Source organism: Rhinopithecus bieti, unplaced genomic scaffold (assembly GCF_001698545.2).
Source record: "Rhinopithecus bieti isolate Rb0 unplaced genomic scaffold, ASM169854v2 scaffold_27016, whole genome shotgun sequence".
Taxonomy (NCBI): domain Eukaryota; kingdom Metazoa; phylum Chordata; class Mammalia; order Primates; family Cercopithecidae; genus Rhinopithecus; species Rhinopithecus bieti.
The window spans coordinates 418036-429805 of NW_016812222.1; the positions used below are offsets into that span (position 1 = coordinate 418036).

General features: G+C 39.3%; 1 protein-coding gene across 3 annotated transcripts in view; it reads right to left on the reverse strand.

The window, feature by feature from the left end:
• Positions 1–11287, reverse strand: part of RAD21L1 (RAD21 cohesin complex component like 1) — a 34011-nt gene extending 22724 nt beyond the window's left edge. For all 3 annotated transcript variants that reach the window (XR_001889883.1, XM_017895753.1, XM_017895750.1), the window contains exons 1-5: positions 11195–11287; positions 8735–8910; positions 7326–7455; positions 5698–5791; positions 3126–3232 (exon numbers count right to left, since the gene is read on the reverse strand). Coding sequence is in view for 2 of the 3 variants with exons in the window: in XM_017895753.1 (XP_017751242.1) it covers positions 3126–3232; positions 5698–5791; positions 7326–7455; positions 8735–8878 (475 nt within the window). In the remaining variant the exon portion in view is untranslated. The remainder of the gene's footprint in view (positions 1–3125; positions 3233–5697; positions 5792–7325; positions 7456–8734; positions 8911–11194) is intronic.
• Positions 11288–11770: the final 483 nt, after the last annotated feature.

An 11770-nucleotide genomic window follows, 5' to 3' on the forward strand; every position in this document is an offset into this window, starting at 1 on the left:
CCAAAGCCTACATCCTGACAATCACAACACTACACTGACAGTTCCAGGGGACCAGAAGTCAGCTTTTCACCAGAAATCAGTTATTTCCCTGTCTTGGATTTGAATCTCTAGGTCCAGGAGTCTGAAATCCCAGAGGTCCAAGGTTAGTCTTCTCTTCCCTCTAACAACCCATGTTAGTGTTAGACAGTAAAGAAAATCATGAAGTATTACCATATTGAAAATTCTTCTATAGACCTAAATCTTCTAGAATGGAAGAGTGGAAAAAAACAACTATCATGACAATGGATTAAAGAATTGCTCAGAAAAAAAGACTAAATTACTTTTTAAAAAACTAAGAATATATTCACATCATCCAGGTACAGCTTGATAGCTCCCAAAGGAAAAGCCAGCGTTGGTCAGAGAATAAGACTTATGAAGACACTATATTCTCAGCACTGAACATCACAAGAATCTCAGATTACACAAAATACATAAAAGAAATAATCATTGCCTTTGATCTTATATTACAATCCAGAATAAGATGGATTAATTTTAAATATTTCTTAAAGGACATTAGGTTTGAAGCAGTTTTTAAAAAAGAGAAAAATCACATATTGGTGAAGATTAAAGGAAGGAATAAGGGAAATAACCATATGATGTTGTCAGTTATATCCCAACTTTACAAATGGGGCAATAAGGCTGAGAGAGGTTAGGCAATCTGCCCAATATCACACAGCAAATCAATAGAGAAAGTTCAGATTCAAACCCAAATCTGTCCATTTACTAAGAACATGTTCTTCCCACCTTTTAAAATTGTAAAGGAAGATACAGAAATGTGAACAACTAAATTGTACTGGTTGGGTGGCAAGACACTAGACTTGCTAGACTAGAGCAAAAAGTCCACATTAAGAGTAAAATAAATAAAACTGATGAAATAAAGAAGGTGATAAATTGGCAGAGGCCTTGAGTATAGGTAGAGGTATATGATATGGTAAGTCACAGGGACCCAAGGCACTTAAGCAGAGGAATGTGATATATCGAAAATGGAATTTAAAGACAATTGCTCTTACAAAGGCATAAAAAATGTGGGAAGAGACTGAAGGAAGATTTGTAGGAGGGTATTGCAATACTCCAGGTCTTTGGTACTGGTGAACTATATCAGTGGCTAAGGAAATAGAAAAAAGATCGGAGACATTTCAGAATTAACGAACAAACAAACAACTCAGCACTAGTATGAAGTTGACAAAAAGTATAGTTAAAAGTGATGCTGGCTGGGCATGGTGGGTCATGCCTGCAATCCCAGCACTTTGGGAGGCCGAGGAGGGTGGATCACCTGAGGCCAGGAGTTCAAAACCAGCCTGACCAACATGGTAAAACGCTGTCTCTACTAAAAACACAAAAATTAGCCGAGTGTCTTGATGCATGCCTGTAGTCCCAGCTACTCCAGAGGCTGAGGCAGGAGAATCGCTTGAGCCTGGGAGGTGGAGGTTGCAGTGAGCCAAGATAGTGCCACTGCACTCCAGCCTGGGTGACAGAGCGAGACTCCATTAAAAAAGAAGAAAAAAAAAAAAGGGATCCTAAAGTTTCAGGCCCAAATAAGAATAGTAGGGGAATTTGTAAAGAGTGCCTTGGGAGTAGGGAATATGATTACCTCTTTGCCAGTGTGTTCCAATTCTGGGTCTAGGATTATACCCAGTAAGAGATCAGTGCTACTTAAAGTATAATCTGGGGATGGGTACTGGTCCACAAGAAATAAAATACGGAAATAAAAGTACATGTTCAGAAAGTTTTGCAGAAATTTGACAGAGCAATTTTATATATATATTGACTGTAATAACAAAACTTGAGGCTTGTATTTTGATTTTTAATTTTTTAATTTTTCTAATAATTCATTTTATTGTATTTTACAAAGTAAAATATAATACAGATTGAAAATTGACAAAAATTAGAAAACTGGTCCTTCACCACAGGCTGAGAAACACAGCTACAGATATAGGAAGAGTTATGGAAGCAGAGTGAGAATGAGAAGCTGAGTTTGGAGATGTCACTCAAGCATTACTTTCTTGACTCCCTTCCCTGACCAAGATAGACACAGGCTATCTTTCTCCTATGCTCATTGTTTTGGGCACTATAGGAAATTCAAATATGAACGTTACACAGATTCTATCCTCATGGAGTTTGTAGACCAAGACAAGAGGTGTATAAATATCATAAGACAGGGAGTAGTAGATGCCAGAAAAAAAGAGCAAATACTCTACAGTTAAATTACACCATATTGCTTCCATTTTAAAATACACGAGCCAGGCACAGTAGCTCATGCCTATAAACCTAACACTTTGGGAGGCTGAGGCAGGAGGATTGCTTGAGCCTAGAAATTCAAGACCAGTCTGGGCAACATAGGAAGACCCTGTCTTTACAAAAGAGTTTTAAAAAATTAGCTGAGTGTGGTGATATGCACTTGCAGTCCCAGCTACTCAGGAGGCTGAGGCGGGAAGATAGTGAGCCCAGGTCAAGGCTGCAGTAAGCCATGATCATGCATTCCAACCTGGGCAATGAGAACAAAACCCTGTGTCAAAAATAAAAAAATTAAAAGTAAAGTACAATCGCCTTGCCCAAACAGAGTTTAACATCTTAAAAATCAGTTTATGTTTCACAATCAATATATACGTTTAGTGTGGTAGCGTTTCCTCTTCCTCACCCCCAGGCTGATTTAAAAGGCATTATTTTACAATTGATATTATCATATACCAGAATAGATTTTGAAGGCATTTCATACAGCATACATATCAAATCTTGTATGTATGTTGACCATCACAACTGTTTATTTACGTGTCTCTCTCACACCCAGTATCTCCTTGAGGGAAGAAACTGCTTCTTTAAATTTTGGTACTGCCCTGTCTATTGATAGCACTTGATACAGAGTAGGTATTCAGTAAATGGTTATACACTGAGAATAGAAGTATATCCTAAGACTGAGTCTTGGCATTGACATCTATACTAGGAAAAGGCAAGGAAAGATGTATTGGGAATTACATTTATGCATCAAAAGATTCACTCTATAGCTACGTCTACTGACATTGTTTCAATACACAAATACAAATATAATTGATTATAATTTGTAATTTTGAGTTCTCAAATATTCTCACCAAAGCTCTCAGCTTGGAAAAGTAGATCATTGTCAAAATTTTCTCTAAGAGTGATTTCTTCTGGTCTGCTTTGGTTCTGAGTAAAGCGTTCTGAAACATCAATAGCACTATGGAGAAATAAAAGGTTGAGAAAAACATGAGAACAGAAAACAATGATACTGTAAAAATATCATTGATATAGTGAAGAAACTAGAACAATTTTCATTTTCTCAATAGTATTACTCATAAACACTAGTTTATTATATATACATGTATATAAATAATCTCTAGGCTCCCAAATCCAATGGTCAATTTTCAGTCCCTTATCTTACTTGCACAAACAAACAGCATTTGACTTAGATGTTGACTTTTGCTATGGCCTAAATGTTTGTGTCTTCCTCACCTCAAATGCATATGTTGAAATCTAATCTCCAATGCAATGATATTAGGAGGTGGGAGCTGTGGCAGGTAATTAGGTCATGAGGGCAGATTCCCATGAATAAGATTAGTGCCTTTATAAAGAGGCCCCAGAAAGCTGCCTCAATCTTTCTACCATGTGAGAATATGGAGAGAAGGTTGCCATCTATGAATCAGGAAGTAGGCTATCACCAGATGATGAATCTGCTGGCAAGTTTATCTGGAATTTCTCAGTCTCCAGAATGATGATAACTAAATTTCTATTGTTAATAAGACACCCAGTTTATGGTATTTTGTTATAGCAGCCCAAACAGACTAAGACAACTCCCTTCCTCATGGAATACATTCTTCTCTTGGCCTCTGAGATATCACTATTTCTCAATTTTCTTCCTACCTGCTCCTTTTCTGTCCCTAATATCCCAGACTAACTACTGGGAATTACCAAATACTCAGTCCTCAGATCCCTCTCTCTCTCTCTTTTTTTTTAAAGGTATACTCACTACCTTGGGGATCTCTTAGAGTCCATGGTTGAAGTTCCATCTATACACTCACAACTTGCAAATTTATACATCCACATCAGACCTCTCTCCTGAATTTCAGACCCAGAGAGTCAACTACTTACCTACTCCCTTCGATATTGTCTTAGTCCATTCAGGCCACTATAATAAAATAACTTAGACTGGGTAACTTATAAACAACAGAAATTTATTGCTCACAGTCCTGGATGATGGGAAGTCCAAGATCAAGGTGCCAGCAGATTTGGTGTCTGGTGAGGGCCTGTTCCTCATAGATGGTGTCTTTTTGCTGTGACCTCACACAGTGGAAGGGACAAGAAAATTCCTGCAGGTCTCTTTTATAAGGGAACTAATCTCACTTATGATGGTGGAGCCCTTATGATCTAATCACTTCTCTTATGACTTAATCACCTCTCTTATGACCTAATCACTTCCAACTCTTTTGTTGTTGTTGTCCTAAAAGGTCATTGTGGCTTCAGAGCCCCACCTCTTAATACCATCACCTTGAAGGTTAGGTTTCAATATATGAATTTTAGAGGAACATATGCATTTAGACCACAACAGATGTGTAACAGTCATCCCAAAACTTATATACAAAACCTAGTTTACTTCCTTCTCTCTGCCCCCTTTAAATCTGATTATCCTAATCTTATTAAGTGTTAACTCTGTTCTCATGCCAAACATCATATAGCATCCTTCATTTTCTCTTAAAGCCATATGCAATTCATCAGCAAATTCTCCTGGCTTTGCCTTCCAGATATATCTGTAAGTTGACTGCTACCACCTGAGTGAGATGAAAACTGAGAACTGATCATAGACACTATATTCTCTTATCTGGACTTCTTACTACAATAACTTTCTCACGGGCTCTTTGATTCCTCCCTTTTCTCTTAGAGTAAGTAGCCAGAGAGATGATGTTGAAATCAAGTCAGATCCCATCACTTGTCTATTCAAAACCTTCCCGTGCTCCCTGGGTAAAATAAAAGTCCCACTGTAGTGTATCACACCCTACATCATCTGTGTCTCCTGCTACCTCTCTGACTTCATCTCCTACCACTCAGCCCCTCATTTACTCCACTAGAGTCTCACTTGCGTCCTTGCTGGTCCTTGAAAATGTCCAGTGTGTTCTGCTTTAGGGCCTTTCTACTTGCTCTTCCTAGAATATTTTTCCCCCACATTACTGATTTGTTCCTTTAGTTCCTTCAGATTTCTGTTCTTACCTTTTCAGAAAAGTCTTTCCTGTCTTACTGTTTATTTATTTCATTTTCTATTTCTCTTCACAATGGTGATCATCTCCTGACATACATTTATTTGTTTGTTTATTATCCACCCCAACTAAAATTTAAGATCCATGAGGCCAGCAGCTATGTTTAATTCACTGCTATCTCCTCAGTGCCTAGAACAGTTTCCAGCATATGGAAGGCACCCAGTGAATGTTTACTGAATGAATAGATGAATATACTGTCAATATTGCCAACTATATTCAATCTAATGACATACTTTTGTTGTACTTTGGGATTTTATAACAAATATAAGTCTTTATCAATCACATCTGTACTTGTTCAGTTGTTAACTACATTCCATTTGCCTCAATGAAATTTGAATATAAAAACAAAATATCAAGAAAATTAAATCGAAGGAAAATAAATAAAATATTTTACTTCATATTTTGGGTGTCAAAATCATGAAATTCTTCTGGCAATGTGATAGCATTGTAAGATGCTTCAAAATTCTCTTTTGGAAGGTCAACCAGTCCTGAAAAGAATAAAAAATCACACTCAATAAGCAGCAATGCTATATAAAATAAAGAACTCCCAACTAACTCCATATTCTTTTACTGGACTACTGCATATTCTAACTAGTTTTCTTCCATCTACTCCTACCCTTTTGTAGTGCATTATTTACAAAGCAGACAGAGTAATAGTTCAAAAAACTAATCAGATTAGATGTCTCTAAAACTTATAATGACTTAGTGACTTCTCCAGTGCATTTAATAAAATCAAAATTTCGAATTGGAGCCTCTGTAGCTCTACAAACCTATCAGGCATCATCTAATGACATTCACCATACTGACCATACTAGCCTTTTGTTCCCTGAAAAGTCAAGCATTTTTCCACCTGAAGACCTTTGCTCTTGCAGTTTCCTCTGCCTAGAATGTCATTCCCTCAGGGACTTTTTACATGGCTGGGTAGTTCTCATTTTTTAAGTCTGAGCTTAAATTCTATCCTCTCAGAAAGGTTTTTCCCAATTATTTTAACTAAAGCGAATTTCTGTTATTTTCTGTTGTAGCACTCTGTTTATTTTCCTTTATAGCACAATTACAATTGACAATTACTGTAATAAGTTTTTAAAATACTTAAATTATTTGATTTCCTCACCTGACTGAAAAGGATCTTATTTATCTTGTTTGTTTGTCTTTGTAACCCAGAGCCTAACATAGTGGTTGGTACAAAGTATGAAATCAATAAATATTTGTGGAATATGTAAAAAAAAAATGAACAAATGAATCATACTTGATATGAATATAAATCTACCTAGAGATTATACGAATATTTTAAATGAAGAAGATTAAAAAAAATCTGTCAATCCTGATTCAACAAATGTTGATTGAGGGAACGGTATGTGCAAGGCACTGAGACAGATACTATAAGAGATTCAGAAAATAGTTATGACAAAGACCTTGCCTTTAAGAAGCTTGAAGACTAGTGACAGAGGCAAGATCCATACCTAAATAGCCGTAATACAAGGTGGAAAATAAAAAATGTCTTCAAAGTGAAACAGATGCTACATAAATTTTGAAGGCATTATATTTATGACATATGTAAATCTCTGGCACTTTGGAATGCTTAGGAATTTTTGATATGTCATAAGTAGCATGCTGCTTGGAGTCTTAAGAATTCTGAAAACAATTACAATTACTGATATTTCTGTTTTGTCAATCATACTATTTCTAATTTCTCTCATAAAAGCAAAAACAGACATGACAAACTAAATGCCCATTAAAAACAGAATATCAGAGTTTCTTATGCAAGTGTAGTGGCTTTAAGTATATGTCTTACATAAACATGCAGGAACATTACAAGTTTTGGAAAGCATAACCTTTTCCTGCAGGCATACAAAAAGAGCAAGGAAATGCATACAATTTATCCTCAACCATGGAAACTTAGATTCATTCAAAACTACGTTTACATTCACCATACTCCCCTGAAGTATATTAAAAGAGCCCACCCCCAATTAAAATGCAAAAGGGAACCAAGAAGAGTGAGACAAATCAATATTACACGTATACCTGGGCGAAATGTCATCTTCATTTTAAGAAATGCTTCACTGCAATCTGCCAAAAGATATTTTGCCTTCCTGTTATAGATTCGAACAACTCCCAAAAGAAGGTGTCCTGAAGTTCGAAGTGCTATTTTCACCTTTCAATAATTTTTGAAGTATTAGAAGAGTAAAAATTAGGTTCATAAATCCTATTCTTTGAAAGTTACTTACATCGTAAGATTTGGTTCTCTTAAAAAAGCAGATATTTTGTATTCTTATTTAAAGTAAATCACTTTTTACCTCACCTTGCAAAATGATTTTTTTATTCTTATTTAAGGGAATTAATCTAACATGGTATTTAAGTGAAGTATACTATTATTGGTATTATGAGAGGAATATAAACTCTGTAGTCAGAATTGGGTTCAGGTCTTGGTTCAGTTGCTGAGGCTGTCACTTAACCTTCCTGAACTTCAGTTTAATAAAAATGGCTATAATTTATTTTTTTAAAATTATTATTATTTTGGAGATGGAGTCTCGCTCTGTTACCCAGGCTGCAGTGCAGTGGCGCAATCTCGGCTCACTGCAACCTCCGCCTCCTGGGTTCAAGCAATTATCCTGCCTCAGCCTCCCCACAATTTATTACATACTTATTTTATGCCAGGCATTGTCCTAAGAGCTTTTCATACATTAACTTATTTAATTTTGACAACAGCCTCTATTTACAGAAGAAAAAACTGAGACTCAGATATTTTAAGTAGGATGCCCAAAGTAATATAAAGTGATAAAGCAATAATTAAATATAAATTTGACCAACTCAAAACATGCTAACCACAGTTCACAGAAGCTAAAAGAAGCCGACTTCATAGGGTTGTTGTAAAGATTAAATAGATTTATAGGCATAAAGTCCAGTCCAGTGCCTAACACACCATAGACTTTCAATTTGTCCTTCTCTAAAGTTGAAAAATACTTAACTTATAACAATATTAAATACTGTAATGCAAATTCTAATCAATGTTTTAGTGTTTTATAATGAACATAGTACTTTACTGTTTATGACATATTTTCACATATTTTTGGATTTATAACCAGTCCTCTTTCTTTCTACCCTCCTCATTTGTTCATTATTTTCTAAGAGATGCTTATTAAGTACCTACTATGTTTACTGTATTTTGTTAGTGAATAAGAAAGGAATATGAATATGAATAAAATATGGCCTTCATCCCTTAGGGTCCAATCTATCTATGATAGATATATGAAAAAGTTAATTACCAACAGAAACCAATACGTTTGTTATAACACTAAATGCTACAGGAATTAAAGACCATTTGACAAGTAAAACTTCCTTGAAAATGTATTTCATGATATAAGTGTATCTTAATGCCTTTCCTCCTCCAAAGTCATGGTAAATACAAGCTATCATTTTAATCAGCAACATACCTTGGGTGAAAGAATTTTTTCAATGGTTATCTCCAGATTACATTCAAATACATGGGACTTTGTGAGTTTCTTCTCCCAGTGAGCTGCAAGCCATATTTTGGCCAATGGCCCTCGTTTACTCATAAGCACATGTGTGTAGAACATGTTGCCTGTATTCCTTACTTGTATTTAACAAACTAGAGAGAACACGAAAAGATACTTAAAATTTTATTACAAAAACTTTTTATTGCTATTTTATAAGAAAAATATTCATTAATTCTACAAAATAACATTCAGATTGTGTTCTAATCGAGTTATTCAATACAAGTTATTCTCTTGTAAATAAGAGAAATTTATTTAGAATGTAAAATTATAACCTAATGACAAAGCTGTAGTAAATTGTGAACTACACCTCTACATCTGGCTTAAATGCATCCTGATTAATGATTTCTTCTTACACTTCAGTTATTTTATCCAAAAAAGGATTTGAGTTCTCTTCTTACTAACATGGTCAAATAAATAAAGGAGGAAGACTGAAAATATAAGATATGGAAATAGGAAAGAAACAAGAGTAGGAAAAGGCAGACAAAACCAAGAAAAGCTAATACAGGGCACGTCTTTTCTAAAACTTAAGAATTTAAGAAGTGTTGGATTATTGATTTATATGCAGGTGTTGGAATTTCATTGCCCTCTTCAAGATGCTCTGGTTTATTCAACAACATTTTAATTTTTGAAGTTAAAATCATGGAATTCCAAAAAGTGGAGTGGAGTTTCCACTCCATAAAGTGGAAAAATGAAGAAAACAAGAAACTATAGGAAAATAATTAGAAGGCAAGGGAAGAAACAAGAATCAAATTTAAATGTTTTGAAATAAGAACAATAAAAGAAAATCTTCACTTAAAGAGAAGGAATTAATGCACATTTTTACAAACGGTACTATTCTTGGTAACACCGTAGGGCTCTATTACTAAGCTAAAGATGAGAAGGGATCTTATAGCACTTTGGTTGACTTCTAGGAAAAATCAAATTATTGCTTACATATAAGTAAATTTACACTGCCACAATGGAAGCTTCTTTTTGCTTCTTTTCTACTTATTTCTACTTAAGAGAAAACTGAGCCAAGACAAACACAAAGTTGGCCACAGAATTAAAAACTTAGGTAAACTTCGATCAGTGTCCATTTGTACCGCAAGAATTCAATCATTATGCCCCAACTAAAGGTGACGCAATCCGCCAAACCATGTTCCCCTACGGGGCAGCTGGAAATTTTAATGTATATGGCTTGTGCCTTGCGTTGGTTCCACTGCTTTCCTTTTTAGTCTGTGTTTCGCTATCTCTGAATAAATTCCTATTTATCTTTTTAAATTGCTCCCAGTGGTGTGAGGTACTTTTAAAATGTACTTTTTGGCCTGGTGCAGTGGCTCACGCCTGTAATCCCAACATTTTGGGAGGCTGAGGTGGGCGGGTCACTTTGATGCCAGGAATTGGAGACCAGCCTGGCCAACATGGTGAAACCCTGTCTCTACTAAAAATACAAAAAGTAGCCAGGCACGGTGGCGGGCATTGTAATCCCAGCTACTTGGGAGGCTGAGGTAGGAGAATCGCTTGAACCCGGGAGACGAGGCTGCAGCGAGCCGAGATCGCACTACTGCACTCCAGCCTGGGCGACAGAGGGAGACTCCTCAAAAAAATAAAATGTACTTTTTAAGTGATGGACTTCTTAAAAAAAAAAAAAAAAAAAGCAGAAACCACAAATCCTGCGATTTACTATTCCTGAGACATTGATTTTCCCGAACACATATTACCTACCCTTTTTCCCCTGGCCACAAAATATGCACACAAACTCCCCCCCACCCCATCCCCCCACCACGTCCTGGAGGCTATTTCTATCTCTAGATTGAACTGACTTCGTGCAAAGTGAAGCTAACGGGATGGGGCCAATCCGTGGGAACCTGTCCCTGAAGGGCAGAGTGGCGGCTGTGGCGGGGAGGGAGGGAGGAAGGGGCCGGAAGGAGACCAGGCGAGGACCCTGGGAGAGGGGAGTTGGGGGAGAGGAGAGTGGGGAGAGAGGGGTGAGCCAGAGAGGGCAAGACCCTTCGGAGGGTGAGGGAGGGGAAAGCAAAGTGCTGGGCTGGGAGGAGCTGACGGCCACCCTCAGGGGCAGGGGGACGCCAAAGGCTCCTCCACAGACGACTCCTCAGAATGCAGGGCCGGGTGCTCACAGAGGGAAATTGAGGCCACAGCGCCCATTTTCTTCCGCGTGCGGGCGAGGAGACCCCGGGTCGCGCGCCCAGCCCCAGCTGGGCTGCGGGCGACGACCTTTCTTCCTCAGGCCGGACCCTCCCGGCTTGGCGCCGCGAGCTAACGGGACGGTGAGGCGCCGGGGCCGGGTGCGTGTGGGGATGTGGGTGGTGGCGGCTCCCATCTCCCAGCCCGCCTATAGCCCTCGGGGTCCGGCCGGCCTCTCAGGCTGCGCCCTACTTTCAAAGCCTGGTCTGAGGGGTGGCGCGCCAGAGCAGGGGGCTGCGAGGAGTGGCCAGGTCAGCGTTTCGGGTCCGTGGCTCCGGGTTCTTGGCGCCGCTGGGCGTCTGCAATGCGCGGCAGGCGCGGGGCGGGGCGTGGAGAAGGCGGGGCAATGGGCGACGGGTGGGACTGACAGGGGATGGGGCGGGGGGCAGTGGGTCGACGGGGCGCGGGGCATGCAGGGGCTGAGAGGGACGTTACAGCCCGCCGCCGTGTGGAGGGGCGGTGGAGGGGGGGGTCATGGAGGGGCGCGGTCCGGGGCACGGCCTGAGCGGACGCGGCGGCAGGCGGGAGGGGAGCAGGAGGGGCGGGGGGAGGGGCGGGCTGAGGGACTGGGGTGCAGCGGCTGCGGCAGCTGGGGGCTAGGACAGAGTTAGGGCAGTGCGCTAGACTGGAGCGGACCGGGACTGAGAGGCACGAGGGCGCGGGGCGTTGGTGGGGACAGTGGACGGGGCAGGAGGGATAGAGGCAGACAGTGAGCAAGGCGCACCGGTCCTAGCGCGCAGTCTCCGGCTTTGTCCTGGCGCTCGGACC